The sequence below is a fragment of the Ctenopharyngodon idella genome, chromosome 2 (assembly GCF_019924925.1).
Source record: "Ctenopharyngodon idella isolate HZGC_01 chromosome 2, HZGC01, whole genome shotgun sequence".
Classification (NCBI taxonomy): domain Eukaryota; kingdom Metazoa; phylum Chordata; class Actinopteri; order Cypriniformes; family Xenocyprididae; genus Ctenopharyngodon; species Ctenopharyngodon idella.
Genome location: NC_067221.1, coordinates 20601721 through 20622432, shown reverse-complemented (window position 1 = coordinate 20622432; position 20712 = coordinate 20601721). Strand labels below are relative to the sequence as shown.

The following is a 20712-nucleotide window of genomic DNA, read 5'->3' as shown; positions in this document are numbered from 1 at the left end:
AAACAAAAAAAAACACTTTTTTTAAATATAAGAATGTATATATTTAATATTATTTGTATAACTGATATAATTACTGGTTAAAAAAAAAAAAAAAAAAGAAAAAGAAAGAAAGAATTTAATCAGACAAGCCTGACTTTCCCTCACATTCCAACAGGTTACAGGCCACATGCACATACAGTACTTTTGATGAGTCAGCATAATCCACACTCATTTTAAACTGCTCTCTTGCCTACTGCTAAAGAAATCAGTAACCATGGAAGCATATGATATGCTGTCCTGCTCTCCGTCGACACAAATCATTACAAACAGCCAGGAGTTAGAGGGTAAGAATAACCCACAAGCTACGAACTCCACCTTTCACATCACTTCACTTGCATTACACATTATTACAACTAAATAACATTTACAAAAATCCTATTAAAATGACAATACTTTCGAACCATATTTTTTCACCATTTAAATCACAGATGGTGTTGCAGGTATGGGGCTGAAGTCAAGGGAGAGGCAAGACCACAAATGTTTTAACTCTGTAACTATTTACTTTTTCATTTTTAATAGATATCATAAAAATATAGGCTTTGTAAACTAGCTCATTTTCTTTACAAGACGAGTGTGTAGAATTGCCTTTGAGGAGTATCTCGACATATGGATGAAAATCGCCACCACCAACCCAGAACTTCTGATGGGAAGTGAATGTAAGTGATTTAATAAGACTTATAGTGATGGTGTGGAATACATCAGCAAATCTAATGCTAGTGCTTCATTTGCAAAGCAAACTTTATGATCTCTCTAATATGTTTTCAAATATAGAGTCTGGTGTGGAGATGGTCTGCCAAATTTGTTGATATTCTTTATTACAGCTTTGGATGAATTCAGCAAATATACAGAGAGATGTGAAGTCCATTATGGGTCAACAAGCGGTGAAAAAGATTGTCTCGTTCAAGCGCAGGGCAGCATGTGAGTTGATTTAATGCACGTCCACTCATTACATACAAGTTCAGATAGTATTTTTTTAAAAATAAAATTATTTTTTGTTTCAATTAAAAGTTGACAGAACATTTCTGAGATAAAGTAGTGCTTGTAATGTTCTGTATCACTTTTATCCTATTTGCGCTAGCGCAAACCCTTTTTTGGCGTTAAAAAACTACTGTTGGGATTTACTAAAGACATGCAGTGCAAAATTAGCGCTGAAAAGGCATGGACAATTGTTTTTGCAGCTGACCTTATTGCATATGCATTTGTAGGAGGTCCCCTTTCAGACCCAAGGAGGAGAGGAGAGGAGAGTATTTAAATGAATCACGCAACATGATTTACTAATGTTTGCACTAGTCAATTTTGCGTCCGCAAAGAACAGAGAGCGTGTGGTAGAAGGGAGAAAATATTTTCCACTCGTATTAATTTCTTTGGAATGCCAGAGGAAGACGGGTATGGCGGGGACTTTAGACGTCATCATGACAAACAGGACATTTGGACAGCATTTCTCATGAAAAAGTGGATAAGTATTCATACACAGCGCAGATCATAATCAGCAAGCATGTTTTTAAATAGAGTTGTTTTTTAAATAAAGTTTGAGGAAGCTTGGTGGTGGTGACGTTGATCCGCAACCATGGTGTGCCAAGTTGATAGACAAAACGTGTAAATGTCATAACCCTTTGTTAAACACAGAGCTTATTTTTTGCGATTTTCCGAAAGTCTATGGGAAAAATGCCTTGGCTTTCGACCAAGGGAACCCGTGTGTCGCTAACTTCCGGGTTGGCCTACAAAAACATGTCATCCCTGAGGTACTCTATTGTGCTCTCGCGATAATTTGCCCCATTTAGTAAAATTAAAAAAAAAAAAGGTCTTTTTTTGCTAATTTTGTAGAATAGATAGTAAAGAACTGCACTCCATACAAACTGTTTTAACTTATAATTTTACATTTTTTTTATAGCTTATCAATGCATGCTTTTATTTAGTGGATATAATGGGCTTTACTTTTTAATATTGGAACACCTATATATATATATAATGCTGAACACCAGCACAGTAAAATACTCTAAACATTATTTAAAGTTTTCTGTCATTATGTGCAGCCCTGTTCAGAAGCGTCCAAAGAAAGACATCCAAGTGAAGCACACCCGTGTGGAACGCATGAGAAGACTCTACATGCAGTGCAGAGCTCCAGGTGATTTTGGTCCTGTAGATCAGTCTGTGTGTTCTTGCAGAGATCCCATCTCACCTCAGTTTCTATGTGTACCCCACTAGAATTGCTGATGCCTGGTCCTGCTCAGGGTTCAGATGGGCAGGAAAACTGGGAGCAAGAAATGGACGAACTGGTGAAATGGACCCACTCTCTCTCTTTGAAAGAATTGGATCTATGACCTCTAACACAAATTTAGATAATATCAGGTGATCCTATAAACACAAATCAGAAACTTTTAAACTTTTTAAACTAGATATGATTTAAGAGCATCATTTTTAGATATATTTATTTTAGCATATTTTACTGGATTTACAGTACAATATACTGAATGTCTTTAGGACACATTTAACACCCAGTAATACTTTATTGAAAAAAAAAAATAGAAAAATGAAATGACAAGTATGACAGTATTCATCCACTCTCCATTCTTTCTTTCTCTTTCTTTCTTTCTTTCTATCTGTCTGTCTCTGTCTTAGATATTGCAGTCAAATACAACAAATATATCTCCTGTGATATTAAGGCACTTCTGCATTTTACCTTTCCAAAAATAAATTTAGGTTAAGTGCTAAGTGTAGGTTGTTGTGTTAACCAATAAGAATACACTGTATAAACAGAGTGTTTTGGAGGTAGGTGATTAACTAGCAATGATTTATAGAGAAAGTAACATGCATGATAGTTCTTAATCCCCGGGTATACTTCACTTTCCGCGCCCGCGCATCTTTTAAAGTATACTAAACCACGGATGCGCGCTGATGACTGAGTTCGACACATGCACAGTGCGCTGTTGCATGCCCACCGGGATGTGCGGCCAGCCGAAAATTACGTCATGCGGACGGTGCACAAACGCAGACGGCCGAAGTATACCCCGGGCTTTAGTATAATGAGGAAGGTATTGAAAAATATAAAATTAATCTGAATTCTGTAGGTGAAACTGATGTGATGAAAGGAAGTTAGATGCTTTCTCTAGAGTGGAGAAACGTAAACTCCTCAGTCAGGCTGCTGAAGTCCACTCTGTTTTCTGGGGCTTGACTCCAGCATCTCTGCATCTGAGTGTACACCTGCAGCCACAGAGACACATATATTGGAGAATCTAGCCATAATACAGTATAATACAATATCTGTACATTTTAGTGTACAAATGCACCAAATAACAGCCCTTCCATAGACAAAAGTCCACGGGGGGCTGTTTCTCAGAGGTCAAGTATCTTACCATTTCAGGGCATGAATCTGGGCGTGGCATCCTCCAGCCTTTCTCAAGAGCTTCTACCAGTCTGGCCATAGTCATCTGCCCTTGAGACCGACCAATCATCTTCAGGAAAACCTATCAGAGATATATTTTCAGCAACATCAAAGACTGTAGATATACAAAGACGGTGCACACATATTACTATAAATGGGAGAAAGTGCAGCATTGCGGAATAAGTCCCGCCTTCTAAATAAAAAAGCCTGAGACGTGCACTTAGGACTGCACATGCACATTGGCTGGTCTAGCAAAAATATGTTTTTTAATGCTATTTGAGCATAAGAAACAACATTAATGGGACAGTTTATCCGCCCGGAGGCATTGCAAATATGGACAATGAGTGAACAGACTTTCCTTGAAAGGGACTTTGACAAAATATAATAACAGGAATCAGTGAATGGGTCACTGTGTTACCTGAAGTATTCAATGAAGTCAATATCAGGTTTGTAATGGCCAGGGGCGGCTCACCTGTGGAGGGCTGCTCTCACGGTCACAGTAGGTCATAATTTCATGGAGGGTGACCCCAAATGACCAAACATCAGATGCCTTGTAGAACTTCCGATTAATCAGACACTCTGGAGCATACCTGCACAGACAGAGGACAATTAGTGTAAGGTAGTGCCTGTGGAATTAAACAATATCTGAATCATGTAGAAATCATGTTTCTTGAGCAGCAAACATCCTAGATTGATTTCTGAAAGATCATGTGACACTGAAGACTGGAGTAATGATGTTGAAAATTCAGCTTTGCCATCACAGGAACAAATTACGTTTTGAAATATATGTTTTTTTGTAACTGTATTTTTACTGTAAAAATCTTGCTGACACCAAACATTTGAATGGCACTGTATAAATCACTGGCTAACCTGAGAACTCATCAGAAAACATTTATCCATTTCTCCTTTATATAAAATAATACAATTATATAATATTCAACAAATTTAAAAACAACAAGTTGAGACAGGGATTTACACGATGATTCAAATATTTAAAGTCGTATAACGTCCAATCTAAGCTGAAATGGGTGCTGCTTTACCAGTACACAGGACTGTCCTGTTCTTCTGTCACTTTGTAATAATCCTTATCTTCTTTGATGCTCTTTGTCAGACCAAAATCCCCAATCTTCACAAGTGATTCATTCTCCACTAAGATGTTCCTCGCTGCTAGATCCCTGTGGATGTAGTTCTGAGATCCCAGGTATTCCATTCCCTGATGAACACACAGGAAACGGTCAAACCCACAATATCTATACTATACACATGTAAACTAAAATTACAATGGAAACTGAAAATAAAAAAATTAAAAGCTGAATCAAAATATTAATAAATACTACAATAATACTATATAAATAATACTGACTGGGAACTAAAACGTGATCTTAAAAAATCTATGTTTTATGAATTCTATAAAAACATTTCCAAATATATTTATAAAAATTCCAGTAAGAATCCTGTATATTTGACTCGAGAAGTGTAACAGTACACAATATTTAAAGCGCCATCTTTCTAGGCAGCAGTGTGACAGATCACTTGACAGAAGTACAGTTACTCATAGTGATCGCTACTGATGTGTGGCATATTTATACACTTAAGTCACAATTAAATATGTCTGAATGTAATTGCATTGGATCCAAAATATCAAACTAAGTGGTATCTGTAAGCTTGTTTAGTGTATTTAAAAAAAAAAAAAAAAAAACACACACACACACAAAAAAAAACAAAACAAAAAAAGTAATGGGTAAAGTAATGAGTAATGGGTAAAGTAGCTGCCTGTTGTATTGGCTATCAGTGTTCATTACAAGTAACATGCATTATGTAATCAGATTATTTTTTTGATGTAATGAGTAAAGTAAAGCATTACTTTATAAATTTACACATAAATATTTCAGTTACTTTTATAAAAGAAATGCACATTAATTTTCAATTTAATTAATTTGCTTAAACACCTGAATTAAAATTCTCTCTCTTCTCCATAACACAGTCAGTTAGACAGTTAGTCAGTTAGCTCTAGGGGTCCGGAAATATTCTAAGTAGTCAGAATATAATAATATGTATTTTTAAAAGAAAATGAAGATGTATGTTATATAGGGTATGTTGTTGAATGCATTACTGTTAAACACTTGCAAAAAAGAGAGCGTCTCAGCCAGGTGAGAAAAAGTAACGCAATATTTTAACGCATTACTTAAAGGGGTCATGAACTGAGAAATCAACTTTTCCTTGAGCTTTTGTTATATAAGAGGTCATTGTACTATGAGAATATCCTGTAATTTTAGAACTGAAAACTTCCTTGTTAGTCCAATAAAAGCTTTTACTGACACCAGGCCCATTGAATGACTGATCTTGGAATGTGCCTATCTATGACAGGTGAAACGCCGCCTCCACAGAAGAAATCAACGCCTACTTCATCATTGCACTGTTAGCCCCGCCCACTGGCATGTTTATTGAGATGAGGAAGAGAGAAGAGTGATACAGGCTCCCTTTGCAATTGCTGGAGCTGTCAATCAAATAGCACGAGTTTATCAGTGACCGAGTTCTGGACACATGCCAAAACTTCTGTTTTATTCAACGAATCTCTTAGTTATATCGCGTTTGCGCTGTTAGTAACGATGAAAGCATTTGTTAGTGTACAGAAATTGAGTTGCAATGATGAGATCACTGCTTTCATGTGCTCAACAACATGTCTGTGATCGGCTACGATGTTCATGACTGCAACCTTTCATGTCATGATCTAGATATAATGCCATAGATCTAAATGTAATGCAGCACTTTTCACAATTAGTTAACCTTGAGAGCTGTGATAGTAAAAACGTGCTAAAAGAGAGTAATAAGTTGGCTATTTCAAATGGAACGATGTTAACCAATCACAGCAGTGGGCGTTTACACTGAATTCTCACAGCAGACACACCCCTTAAAACAGAGCGTTCAAATAAGAGGGGTAAAATCAGGGTAGCAAAAATGCCTTTTATTTCTACATTTTGACAATTTTTGATGTAAAAGCATACTAACATTATAAGTGCACCCCAGGAAACACTATAAAACAACACAGTGTACAATAAGGTTCATTAGTTAACTTTAGTTAACTACATTAGTTAACATGAACTAATAATGAACTGCACTTCTACAGCATTTATTAATCTTTGTTAATGTTTATTTCAACATTTACTAATACATTATTAAAATCTTGTTAACATTAGTTAATGCACTGTGAACTAACATGAACATAATGAACAACTGTATTGTCATTAACTAACTTTAACGAAGATTAGTAAATACAGTAACAAATGCATTGCTCATGGTTAGTTCACATTAGTTAATAAAATAACTAATGTTTAACTAATAAACCTTATTGTAAAGTGTTACCAACGCAGTTCATGACCCCTCTTTCCCCAACACTGTTGGCTATATTACCTGACATATCTGAAGAGCATAAAGCAGCAGTCTCTTTTGTCCAATGTTGGATTTGTTACGGGGCAGGTATTCTTTCAGACTGCCGGCGGGCAAATACTCCATAATGAGCTTGATGTTTATTCCTCCTGAGTGACACATTCAGCGCAAGCAATAAGTAATACGGTCAATGTATATATAACTGGACTATATGATCTTTTGTAACTGAAGTATAAAATCTTATTCATGAAGGCGTAAGCCATAAAGATTAGATACAAATGTGAATACTGTGTCTAAACACTAAACAGAGACTTGTGTGTGAAAGTGTGTTTACGACTTGCCTTCTTCATTGCAGATGCCTTTGTATTTGACGATATTTTCATGGAAGAGGTTTCTGATGGTGTTGATCTCTCTCCTCAGGTTGCTGCTCTCATTCTCTGATTTCAGAGATTTGACAGCCACCAGCTCACCTGTCTGATCTCCATTAGGATCATACATACACAGTTCCACCATCCCAAAGTTACCCTGGACAAGATTTATAACGAACAATGTAAACAGATGTAATGAATCAAGGACACATGAAACCAAAGGGATTATGTGATTCAGGAGGGATGAGAGGGAATGTAAGGATCTCATCTCATGATGAATGGATCAAGTGTGAAATTGGCTTAACTTGGTCCAGATTTCCAATTAGAACCCCTAGTTCAAAATTCTAAAGGAATTTATATAGAATTTTTTTTTTTTTTTTTTTTTTTTTTATCTATACTATATTATACTAATTTGAAATTTCATTAAATATTGTTAATGATAATAGTCCCATTAGGAACAACAGTGTTAACTAAAACAAACTATGAAAAATAATTTCCGTTAATTAAAATAATAAAGCTGAAATAAAATAAAATAAAATATAAATATTAGATTAAGAACATTACTTAGAAAAATATTAGAAGTATTGTCTCAGCCATTACCTTAAATAAAATAGATGAAGTACTAAAATTACTACAACTGAAATAAATATAAATTAAAGCTAAATAGAAATGTTAAAAAAAAAACAAATAACTAAAGCACGTAACAAAATTATAAAAACTTAAACTAAGATTAAAATAAAAACTGAAAAAATAAAAAAATAAAAGTGAATTCAAAATTATAAATACTATGATATTATATAAATAATACTAAAATAACACTAAATTAAAATGTGTTCTAAAAACTCAATTCTAGAATTCCATTTTTTTACTAAAAGTCCAGTACCTCTCCAAGTTTTCGGATTTTTTTGAGGAATCTCCTCTTGAAATCTGCAGGATCAGTCTCCTGTGGAGGAATTACCCCTGATATAAGTTCTGTAGATAAAAAATTAAACATTAAATTTAGTATAACAAATACTACCATGATTTATACTTCTAGTTGTATTTTAAAATTTAAATAATACCACCTTTTAAATAACATTTTTTAAGGAGGGTCATGACTATACAGTACTTTTTTTTTTTTCTTTCTTTTTGGTTTTGGGGTGAAATATTAAATCTTTTGATGCACTTGATGACAACAACAACAAAAAAATAATAATAAAAAAAATTCTTGACAGATACCCTGCTCTCGTTGCTCTTTGATGCGGCCCAGCTCTCTTACTATGGCTCTGAAAAACGGTCTCTTCCGGGGGTCATAGTTCATGCACTGGGAGATCAGATCAGCCAGTTCACTGATGCTGGGAGTGACCAGAGTACCGCACACCTCATAGAATCGCTCTTTCTATTTACACACACAGATGTTACATTAAAAACATTATAGTTTAAGAAGCAACTGACAATACATGGTTTTCAATTACAATAAAACAACGGCTGCTTTGGTCAAGTCTAAATGTAGAAACATATTAGATATGTCATCAAGGAAGAGTGAAGCACCTCTGACAGCTTCATTTTAGACAGGGGCACCTCGCCATTGTAGCAGATCTCCCACAACGTGGTCCCAAACCCCCACTTGTCTGCTGCAACGCTTAATGCTTTGGGGTTATTAACACACTCTGGAGCGATCCAGGGGATCCTTTCAATACACTCTGTTGACGTGCACAATGAGTGTTAGTAGTGCAAAATGGGGGTTATGTGCAACAAACAACTAATTTGATATTTAAAAGTTTTTTTATTTTTCTTCTTCTCACTAACTTGTAGATATTTAAACTGAATAAACATCAACAATAAAAAGAACTAGCTAGGCTGGCTGATTACCTTAAAGGGATAGTTCACCCAAAAATGAAAAATTTATCATTTACTCACCCTCATGACGTTCCAAACCCATAAGACTTTCGTTCATCTTCGAAACACAAAAGATATTTTTAATGAAACCTGAGAAATTTCTGTCCCTCCACTGATGGTCTATGTAACTACCAATTTGATGCTTCAAAAAGTTCAAAAAAAGAATCCATATGAATCAGCGGTTTAGTCCAAATTTTCTGAAGAGACACGATCGCTTTATATGATGAACAGATTGAAATTAAGCTTTTATTCACATATAAATATTGATCAGCGAACATAAACAGAAGCTCAACTATTTGATTGACACGCAAGAACAAACCTCAATGGTTCTTGCGGAAGCTCAAACGTGCTGCGTAACACATGAGAATGAACCTTACTGGTTCCTGTGGAAGCTCAAACGTGCTTCGTAACACACAAGAATGAACCTCATTGGTTCTTGCGGAAGCTCAAACTTGATGCATAACACACAAGAAATGAACCTCATTGGTTTATGCGGAAGCTCAAATAAGCTGCATAACATGAGAATGAACCTCATTAGTTCTTGCAGAAGCTCAAACTTGATGCGTAACACATGAGAAATGAACCTCATTGGTTCTTGTGGAAGCTCAAACGTGCTGCGTAACATGAGAATGAACATCATTGGTTGTTACGGAAGCTCAAACATGCTGCACAACACACAAGAATTAACCTCATTGGTTCCAGTGTTGGGGAAAGTTACTTATAAAAGTAATGTGTTACAATATTGCGTTACTCCCTAAAAAAGTAACTAATTGCATTACATGGTTACTTTTTATAGAAAGTAATGCCTTACATTACTTTCGCATTACTTTTTGTCACCTGAGCTGGGCTTGCATGTGTTTTAATAAAAAATAGAAAATAAACGTTCTATTTTTGGTAAAACTAAAGGCCCTTTCACAGCAAAAGTGAAATGAATAAGCCTCAGACTGAAGAAATTGCAAATTCATGCCTGTACAGTAGAGGGCGCAGCAATAAAACAAAAATGAAACAAATGTGATGTTTAACTAAAGTCATTTTTGATTATTGGTATGGTTGAAGTGGATCATCAAAAGTCAGCAGCAAAGACATTTCTTAATAAAGTGAGATTAAATACATAAAGTATATATGTGTAATTTAACATATTTCTTTAATTACTGCAGGTTTGCGTAATATTCTGACTTTGCATTTCACTGCTTTTATTTATTTTGAGGGATACTGAATCTGTTATTGTATAAGTGAGATGAGTAAATGCCTGCTCAGATTTATTCTAGAACTACAATAACCATCATGTTCACACACAGCACACACAAAGCCTCTGTGCTTACAATTCCCCTCACAATGAGGACAGGAGAGCTGTCAATCAATATGGGAAAACAAAGTAACTTGCATTACTTATTTAAAAAAGTAACTCACATATTTTGTTGTAAATTTAAAAGTAATGCATTACTTTAGTTACTTGAAAAAAGTAATCTGATTACATAACTCACGTTACTTGTAATGCGTTACTCCCAACACTGGTTCCTACAGAAGCTCAAACGTGCTGCGTAACACGAGAATGAACCTCATTGGTTCTCACGTCAAGAAAGCATGCTTGAGCTTCCGTTTGTTGAATGTTTATATGTGAATAAAAGCCTAAATTAAACCTATTCATCATATAAAGCGATCGTGTCTTCAGAAAATTTGGACTAAACCGCTCAATTCGTATGTATTAGTTTAACAATCTCTTTATGAACTTTTTGAAGCATCAAAGTGGTAGTTGCATAGACTGTCAACTGAGGGACAGAAATCTCTCAGATTTCCTTTAAAATATCTTAATTTGTGCTTTAAAGATAAAAGATGACAATTTTTCAATTTTTGGGTGCACTAACCCTTTAAAAAGTCCATAGATATTGCCGTCAGTTTGTTCTGCTGTTAACACTTTCTCCAGCAAGCGGATGCAATGAGACTTGTTTTTCTGTTTGTTCATGTGATGTTCGGCATAAAGCCTATGGGCTCTGTCAGAAACTGTCAATGACACTTTAACACTGTAACACTGTTGTTTGCTTGGTTTCTTTTTCTGTCATGTGACAAAAAAAGACCTTTTTTGTTTCTTTTTCTGTAAGCACATTACCTTCAAAAGTTTGGGGTCAGTTTGGGATTTCTTTAAAGAAATTAAAACATTTATTCAGCAAGGACCCATTGAATTGATTGAAAAGTGGCAGTAAAAAAATAATATATTTTTTAATATATGCAGTCTTGGTGAGAATTAGAGACTTTAAAAAAGTTTTGAATAGTAGTTCAGCGCCACCACAGTGAATTCTTATTGGTGTATATTAACATTAAATATGTTCTGACTGGCTGTGATTTTGTCACACCAAGCAGCATTTCAGTATTAGTGAAACTGAAAAATAACTTGTCACTGACACTTGTATGGCGTAAGGGTATACAGAGCCTCTCTAGATAAGCGTGTATGAGCGTTTGTTACCCCTTCGGCTGAGCACAGAAATGGACAGTCCAGGATCACTCAGTTTAATGAAAGGACCACCCTGTCCTTCCAGACCATCCAGCTTCAACAAGATGTTTTTAGAGCAGACATAGCCGTGGACAAGCTTATTATCCTCCTAAAAGAGAGAAAATAAGACAGTCTTAAAGAAAAATGTCTAGGTGGTAAAACTGTCAAGTGATTGCAATAAAGAAGAAAAAGTGTCAATAAAAGGCTAAAATTCATTTATAAACAGTGTGGCCTAATCTTGCATTATTGTTTCTTTTAAAAAAAAAGTTTTGTTTTAAATTATCATTAACCAGGGCTGTCACTAAAACTTTACTGATTTACCTTGAAATATACATTATTAAAAAAGCTATTTAAAAAAAAAAAAAATTATATATATATATATATATATATATATATATATATATATATATATTTAAGATGTGTACTACTTAACTAAACTAAAATCACTAAAACTAAAACTGAAATAAATATAAATTAAAGCTAAATAGATATATTTAAAAAATCTAAACTAATACAAATGACGAAAGCACATGACAAAATTACCAAAATCTAAAGGAAAATGAAAATGAAAACTGAAAATATAAAAATAAAGCTAATACAAAATAATGTTATATAAATAATTCTAAAATAACACTGACTGGGAACTAAAAATGTGTTATAAAAAATCTATTTTCTATGTATATTTAAGACGTGTACGCCTCAAATATGCCTATTAGAATCACCCATAACTTTTAAATATTTCACAGAATGTAAACAAGGGTGAAACAAGGTCAAGTTCAAACTTAAATATTGTACCAAATAACTGAGGACACTGGAAAGCTGCTCCGCAACTTGGAACTTCCAAGAGGATGTGAGATCAGAGCGATGGTTTCTCATGAACAGATCCAGAGGGCCGTGCTGAACAAACTCCTCCACCATAAGAACTGGCAGAACAACAGCAATGAGACGTGAGATAATCTGCAGTAAAAGGCTGACCTATTCCTTTAACTTTAAAAATACAAATAAGCATTGTTGCATTTTTGTCAAGTGGAGCTACTTACTGTCCATGCTGTGCATGCATATGCCATACATCAGAACCATGTGTTTATGGGATATCTTTTGCATTATACTGACTGTGTCCAGGAAGGCCTAAGAGAAGTAGAGCAGTATTTGTCAAAGCAATTACCCGTTATTTACTCATGTATAAAAAGATGGTTTGCCACTTACAGAAATGTAATTGTGTCCTGCTCCCAGAACCTTCAGAACCACATCCACCACCTCATGGCCTGGAAAACCTTCATCATCCTCATTTCTCAGCTTCAGCTTCCCAGAATAGATGTTTGTGTGAGTGCCTTGACCCAGGTGTTTCTCCTGTTTTACAAGCATCAGCTTCATAAGACGGAGCATTTCTTTCCATTTCAACGCTCCAGATAAATTTTATCTAGATGTCCCTGCTGGAAAATCCAACCTAATCTGGAACACAATAGCTGATCTGAACTAGTAGACCACTGTAAACCTGGTCTATCCAGCTTCAAGACTGCAAAACTTTCTTGACTGTCTTGTTTTCCAGTAAAAATATCTAAACATCCTTAAAACCAGATAAACTGAATTGACTAAATTGATATGTACAGTAAAACAAGACCATAAAACTTGCTTTCAGAGAATACATTTTAAATGTACTTTTCTGTTTTTAAATATAAATCTCACTAACATGGCTTAGATTTATGCTTAAATCAAGTCTTATTATTTTAGACAAATTTGTTTTTTTGTTGTTGTTTTTTTTACAAGAAAATGTATTTTGTTCTAAGGGTGTTAAGATTTTTACTAGAAACCAAGACAAAAGTACTAGATAAAGTCACCATTAAAAATCAAAATAGACAATTCTAATTTTTTTAATAAAATATTGCAGTATTTATTATAAATTATTTATCCATGCACATCATTATTTTTTTTTTTTTAGCAGTGCAACATAATGGCTGCCACAGCTGCCCACTTTGGTCAGATCTTCCAGCAGGACACACCAAGAAATAACTTCTGACTATAAGAAAATGTTTTTTTTTTTTCTAGTAAACATATTTAACTTTATTCATATCATACACATAAGCACAGTTTTTTGATGTCCAACCTGGGTAATATCCTCTTTGAGGATCTTATGGAAGATTGTAGGATGACTGTAGGAAGAGCGTGATGATTCTGAATCTTTTCTGGTTATCATGACGAGGTTGGATTGCTCTGTGAAGCAGCGAAATTGAAGATTATTCATGTTTCTGCCATCTTTCAAGACATAAGCATGATTTTAGTCACCCTGTTAAGAACAGTTACTTCTGATTTTGACAGTTAATTCGTTCTCAGAAGAAAATTCAAGACTACAATCAAGGTGTTTCAGGAAGTTCAGAAACAGTGCTTACTGATATAGAGAATAACTTCCTTTGGAATGGACTTTGTGCTTTGTAACTTTGCAGAACTTTTTCATTCTCTAACAGCAACATTACACAATAAAGAAAGTTGAAAATGTAAAAACGTGTAATAGGTCCTCTGTAAATTATTTAATTAAGAAGACAAATATTATAAACCTCTGGCTATCTACTTCTGCAATACTTCTGAATTCTTCTCACAATATCACTGTTGGAGGGAAGCTTCAGTACCTTTTGGCTGGGGTGGGCAGCCACGCTCAAGTCTTAAGCTGGTGTGGTCTGTTGTGAGACACTGGCCAGATAGGTGGTCCGTCAGCTCCCTCAGAGTGGGTTTCACAATATCTGTCCCAGTCAGGAGGTAGCCCTGTGCGCACACTTCAATCTGGAAGTTCTTGAAGGATTTGGTGATGCCGCCATGACAATCCCTCTAGAAGAAAATTTTTGATTGATTGAAGATTTGATTTAGTTATTCTGAGTGAAACATGGAAAAATTGTGACATTTCCCCCTAAAGTTCAACAGATTATAATGCAAACTTATTTTCATATAACATATGTTCTTTGAAGGCCACTTCACACTGCACTGACAGACACAGACTAACGGCAACAGTCACCAGATTACAGTGCGTCACTTCTCAGACATTCTAAGACAGACAAACGGCAATTCAGCATGTTCAATCAACAAAAACAAGCTCTGACAGATGCCAACAGACACCGACAGGGGTAACACACTGATCTGACAAAACCCGACTGCATCTGTCGGTGCAGTGTGAATTGGCCTTTATTCTATATTTGCTGGAGATACTCAACTTTTACTGAAAGCTCTTTTTTCACAAGTAGAATGTATAGTAACTGTGTATACTAGGCTTGCTGCGATAGTCTGTGTTACTGGTGTTACCGGTTCCATCACTTGCCCACCGTCCCCACCGTCGTTTTGATTATTTATAGTAGTAAAATCATTCAGTTAAGTTAGAGAACAGATGCTACAATTAAAAACTGAACGTGTCTGCTAAATACAGCGTGAGCCGAATGAGAGTCGCAGCACAAATCAGCAGCAGGAGTCAGATTTCATTTATCACGAGAGTGAGGAGCTGACTGACAAGACGATGGCGGAAGATTTGGTTTCAAAGCTAAATGTAAAAGTGCCTATTTAAGGGAGTTTGTCATTGTACTGTTTTGTTGTTGTGTTTTTCATTAAGAATAATACTCAAGCAATTGCTGCCCCCGAATTGGCGCTAATGCAAAAGTAAAATGCGCATGGCCGAACCGGCATTTATAATTCAAGGAATTAATTGAAAACATTCGCTCTGCTCCGCACTGTTATGAATGCCTGTGCGGCTGTGCACATTTTACTTTTGCATTCAAATTAGTGATTTAAAGGCAAGGTACAAAAGAGGGAAAAACTACAATGTCACCCACCCCCGCCTCCTCTCGATGAAACCGGTTTTACCAGTGTTGTCACACGTCAATTAACTGGTGGGAAACATCCCTAGTGCTTACCTCATTGCATATGACAGTCAGGAAAATTTGATCGTAGTCATGAGTGCTCCAGCGCAGCAGGTACATGCCCTCCTCATAACCTTCCTGCTTGAGTTTATGGATGGCATATTCAGTACTGAGGGGTACAAAAGAGATACCATTACATCATTACATCTATCATTTGATTATTGGTTACATTAGACAATTGTAGATGCTGATAAAACATACTGAGCAATTTAATTAGAGCTATAGACCTTATTCAGAGCAGCACCATGACAGGTATGAAAGCGAGGCTGTGAGGAATAGACTTACTGTGTTTTCAATGACATCTGCTGTAAAAAGCTGTATAAAGCTCCTCGATCACTTGTAATTTTCCACAGCTAATATTGTCTGAAGTTTTTTCTCTACTGAAATTTCTTGGAAAGATATTTTTGAAGTGTTTCGTCAATCCAAAAACACATTAAAAAATAACAGGACAACCCATAGAAGAGATGTATGTCTATTCCTCACAGCCTTGCTTTCATTCCTGTCAAAGATGGTGCTGCTGTGAATAAGGTCTATAGAATGTTATATGAATTATGGGATGAATTAAAGTTTCATTATTACACTACCATTGAAATGTTTGAGGTCAGTAAGATTTTTTAATGTTTTTGAAAGGCTCTTATGCTCACCAAAGATGCATTTATTTGTTCAAAAGAAATATAGTATAAACAGTAATATTGTGAAATATTATTGCAATATATTGTTACTTACTATTATTACAAAACAACTGTTTTGAAATATTTTAAAATGTAGTTTATTCCTGTGAATTTTCAGCATCATTTCAAGTCTTCAGTGTCACATGATCCTTCCGAAATCATTCTAATATGATGATTTGGTGCTCAAGAAACATTTCTTAATATTATCAGCATTGAAAACAGTTGTGCTGCTTAATATTTTTGAGGAAACTGTGATATATTTGCATGGTTCTTTGAAGAATAGAAGTTAAAAATAACAGCATTTATATGAAACAATGCTTTTGTAACATTACAAATGTATTTACTGTCACTTTAGTATTTTCCTTTAAAACATTTCTTTTTGTGTTTTACAGAAGAAAGAAAGTTTTGGAAGATTTGGAACAACATGAGTTAATTTTAATTTTTGAGTGTACTATTCCTTTAAACAGGATGAGTGAATGTACTAACCTGATTGGACCATGGCAGCCCTCTCGTAGGTTAATTTCCAATGAGACAGGAGCCACATCCCTGCAGAGGAAATGATGTGCATCTACTGTGAGCCTAAAATATCCATCTACAAGACTGGCAAAGGACAGCGCTTCCTCATGGGTCGCCAACATCAGCTCCTGTAGAAAATCAAGAAAATAAAACAGGGTCATACTAAAATGAACCAAAACTGACAGATTACAGATCTCACAGTGAGCCTCACCATGCTTTTGTTGTCCTGTTTGTGGATGGTAACAATGGAGAATTTGATGACAAGATGCGTTATCTCATTAAAGTCTGAAAAGAGTGTCCATCTTTCCCCTCCTGGATCATATGATGCTTCTTTACTCTTAGGCTTCTTTTGTTTCTTACTGTCCCTCTTTGATTCACGTCTCTCCTGGTTGGTACACAGGTCTGAACAGGTCTTGGAAACAAATATTTGACATTAGAAACTGTCAAAATGGATATATTATTATATAATGGATATATTATGGATACAATTTATTAATATGTGGATATTATTTGTACTACAGCCTTCTTACCGCAGAGGGGACTTTACACCAATGAATGCCAGTGGTGCCAGACACCAGGATCTTGTAGTCAACATCAGCAGCACAGCTGGAGTCTGTGAGCATTTGCTCATTCTCATGTATGATAAGGGAAGAGGGTTTAAACACCTCCTGGCCGAAGTGTTTCGTTAGAGTCTCTAAAGTGGACATATATTTGACCTTCAGGTCATGCGTACTGATCTTGTTGCCTTGCACAGTATTCCTGGTGAATTCCTCAAGGAACACTTTAAAGACGTTGGATATGCGTAAACGTGTGAGAATGTTCCTGTGACGTATGGACTCTTGTAGGACCCAGGGGATGTAATTCTTGTACCTGACAAAGATAAAGCATAACAATGAAAGTTTCAGGGACTTTAATAGTTAATAATGGCACAACATAGACTACCAGTCAAAAGTTTGGAAACATTACTATTTTTAATGTTTTTGAACGAAGTCTCTTATGCTCATTAAGGCTGCATTTATTTCATAATAAATAGAGAAAAAACAATAATATTGTGAAATATGTGAAATCATGGTTTTCTATTTTAATATACTTTAAAATATAATTTATTTCTGTGATGCAAAGCTGAATTGTCAGCATCATTACTCCAGTCTTCAGTGTCACATGATCCTTCAGAAATCATTGTAATATGCTGATTTATTATCGATGTTGGAAACAGTTGTGCTGCTTAATACTATTTTATAACCTGTGATACTTTTTCAGGATTCTTTGATGAATAAAAAGTTAAAAAATATCAGCATTTATTTAAAATAGAAATCTTTTGTAACAATATACACTACCGTTCAAAAGGTCAGTAATTTTTTTTTCTTTCTTTTTTTTGAAAGAAATTAATACTTTTATTCAGCACTGATGTGTTAAATTGATAAAAAGTGATAGTAAAGATTTATATTGCTAGAAAAGATTTATATTTTGAATAAATGCTGTTCTTTTTAACATTTTATTCATCAATGAATCCTGAAAAAAGTATCACAGGTTCCAAAAAAATATTAAGCAACACAACTGTTTTCAACATTGATGATAAATGAGTATCAAATCAGCATATTAGAATGATTTCTGAAGGATCATGTGACACTGAAGACTGGAGTAATGATGCTGAAAATTCAGCTTTGCATCACAGAAATAAATTATATTTTAAAGTATATTAAAATAGAAAACCATCATTTTAAATTGTAATAATATTTCACAATATTATTGTTTTTCTCTATTTTTTATGAAATAAATGCAGCCTTAGTGAGCATAAGAAACTTAAACTAAACAAACTAAAAATAGTAATGTTTCCAAACTTTTGACTGGTAGTGTAATGACTCATTAATGGTAAAGTTGCTTCTTCGATCACATGGGGTTGAAATTTCGGACGACTTGGGGTAAAATTTCAACTTTACACCTGTGATCTCCATCTCAGGGAAAACACGGATCATGCAATTATACTTTTGAAATATGTTTCAAAATATATTTCAGACTTAAATGAAAAAAGGAGTTCTTACTCAAATTCACCAACAGGAAGATTTTTTTCAATGGCATCATGGGAGATGGCCATCACAGCCATACCCAAACACTCATTTTCTATCTGCTGGATGTCATTCTCATCACGAGTCCTACGCAGCGGTGCCAGACCGCTCTGAAAGTCACTCTGACTCTGCCAAACATAAACACACATAGAAATGAGCAGCCACAACTTTCTTGAACAACGTATCTTTAACATTGTCCAATGTTCTTGTCACCGTACCTGTGCGTAGAGGTACGTTAGTGAAGCTACATCCAGCACAGCTGCGCCCGTAGACCCTGTCCCTCGTTTGAGAGAGTATCTGCACACTGGAAGAGATGTCTTGCTGCTCCCATGCCAGTTTGTAAAATAAAACCTGCCCCAAAAAGGTGATTATAATGTAAATATGTAAAAGTTAAAATATCTGTACACTGTTTCCCATTAATTGCCTAGACTCTGACGGCCTGCCATAGCTTTTGGGAAGACAGCACATGCATTATTTTCATAAATATGACATAAAAAGTCGAAATTATGACATAATATGACATGAGATACTATGAGATAAAAAATAGACATTATGAGATAAAAAAAGTTGTAAATTATGACATTCTAGTCATAATCATGACATAGCCTACTATGTCAGTTGTGGATATAAAGTCGAAATTGTGATGTCATAATTATGACATACTAAATCATAATTATAAGATTAAAATGTTGAAATTGTGAGATAAAGTCAAAATTAGGTCTTTCTGTGTCATATTATTATTAGATGAAAAGTCAAAATTTTGACATAAAACATCAATATTGTCATTACTGTAGTGTAAAGTAAAATAATATACGTACTGAACTGAAATATTTGGTAACACTTTAATTTAGGGTCTTTTAACTAGTTGCTTATTAGCATGCATATTACTAGAATATTGGCTATTTATTAGTACTTATTAAGCACATATTAATGCCTTATTCTACATTCTTAATCCTACCCAATACCTGAACTTAACAACTAACTTACTGACTATTAATAAGCAGTAAATTATAAGTTTATTGAGGGAAAAGTCACAGTTAATAGTTTATATGTGTTCCCTATACTAAAGTGTTACCAAATATTTATTACTGAAATATTTATTTTTCATTTACATTTATTTTACAGTGCATTTGTTTTACAATCCTAGAGGGACAGAGGTCCACCCCCCACTGTAGTCTAACAAAATCCCATGGGAAACGCTGCTGTACCAAACTGGGAAGGAAAAATAGATGCGAAAAGACTAAGAACAGGAATACCTCATACGATAGAAAAGCTTCAGTCTTGTTGTCTCATCAATGTTGAAGGAGTGATTGGGTGGATACCAGACCTTGCTATATTCATCATACAGGGCAAACAAACTGCTACACAGAGGAGATATACCTATAATAATAAGACAACAATCGGTTTGTCTTGTTTTTCTGTCATAATACAATGTTCATCTTGTGCAATAGCAGAAAAACTTACCCAACTTCTTGGCAGCTTCAACACACAGTTCCTCTGCTGTGAAAGTTCCCGAGAGATGAATAATCTGGTGTGTCTCTGGCAGGTAAAAATGGATCTCGAGCCCTTGTAATATCACTGAGGCCATGATTGACTACTTCTCAGCACTATATAGTGCTGGGTGTTTTCCATTCCAACAATGTCCTATAAATTACAGAACACTCTAGTAAAAACGGATATTCTGTCATCATATAACAACGTCCTCTTTGAAATACGAACACCTGGAGTCATTTAAGGCAGTTTAATAGAAACTGAAAGTTTGAGAAAACGCTCAATTCACAGCTAACACACTTCTCTGTTATTTCTGAATGTCATTAGTCAAAGTTAACTTATAAATTATATAAATCATGTAAACGAATTGTACCTTACCGTCCAGTGCGAAAGATCATCTGATTCACACAACGCGATTCGCTTCCGAAGAAACTGACGAGAATTTCTGATAAACTACGTGACACACAAGCCGATCCTGATTGGCTGCTTGACGTTTCCCTCATTTGACGTCAACTTTATTTAACCCTTAA

At 35.0% G+C, this 20712-nt stretch overlaps 2 protein-coding genes across 5 annotated transcripts in view; one reads left to right on the top strand and one right to left on the bottom strand.

The window, feature by feature from the left end:
• LOC127523241 (phosphoglucomutase-1-like) overlaps window positions 1–2597 on the top strand; it is a 12237-nt gene extending 9640 nt beyond the window's left edge. Inside the window, exons 12-14 of one of the 3 annotated variants that reach the window (XM_051913745.1) lie at window positions 155–323; window positions 468–529; window positions 607–2597. The gene's annotated coding sequence lies outside the window, so the exon portion shown is untranslated. Of the gene's footprint in view, window positions 1–154 lie in introns of all 3 variants that reach the window. The other 2 variants (XM_051913736.1, XM_051913726.1) reach the window with 2 other exon arrangements.
• Window positions 2452–20712, bottom strand: LOC127523162 (tyrosine-protein kinase JAK1-like). 2 transcript variants are annotated; one of them, XM_051913557.1, is made up of 24 exons: window positions 20561–20712; window positions 20156–20335; window positions 19948–20071; window positions 18910–19042; window positions 18668–18819; window positions 17156–17495; window positions 16837–17037; window positions 16596–16753; window positions 15433–15547; window positions 14167–14362; window positions 13647–13753; window positions 12749–12892; window positions 12583–12670; window positions 12338–12465; window positions 11516–11651; window positions 8707–8858; window positions 8395–8554; window positions 8060–8148; window positions 7150–7333; window positions 6833–6957; window positions 4462–4634; window positions 3894–4011; window positions 3393–3503; window positions 2452–3240 (listed from the first exon to the last, which is right to left on the bottom strand). In XM_051913557.1, exons 2-24 carry the CDS (start codon window positions 20277–20279, stop codon window positions 3133–3135), a joined length of 3366 nt encoding a protein of 1121 aa, XP_051769517.1. In that variant the 5' UTR covers window positions 20280–20335; window positions 20561–20712; the 3' UTR covers window positions 2452–3132. The 2 variants fall into 2 exon arrangements, with proteins under 2 accessions (XP_051769517.1, XP_051769524.1); XM_051913564.1 differs by having other exon boundaries at window positions 20556–20686.

What these genes read in the sequence shown, in the direction of transcription:
- LOC127523162 (XM_051913557.1), bottom strand. Translation starts at nt 20,279, where the DNA reads ATGGCCTCAGTGATATTACAAGGGCTCGAGATCCATTTTTACCTGCCA. An exon ending in GGCTGCCATGGTCCAATCAG is followed by an intron (nt 15,548 to 16,595) that starts GTTAGTACATTC and finishes TGTACCCCTCAG; the next exon opens with TACTGAATATGCCATCCATA. An exon ending in AAATCCGAAAACTTGGAGAG is followed by an intron (nt 7,334 to 8,059) that starts GTACTGGACTTT and finishes AATCTTGTCCAG; the next exon opens with GGTAACTTTGGGATGGTGGA.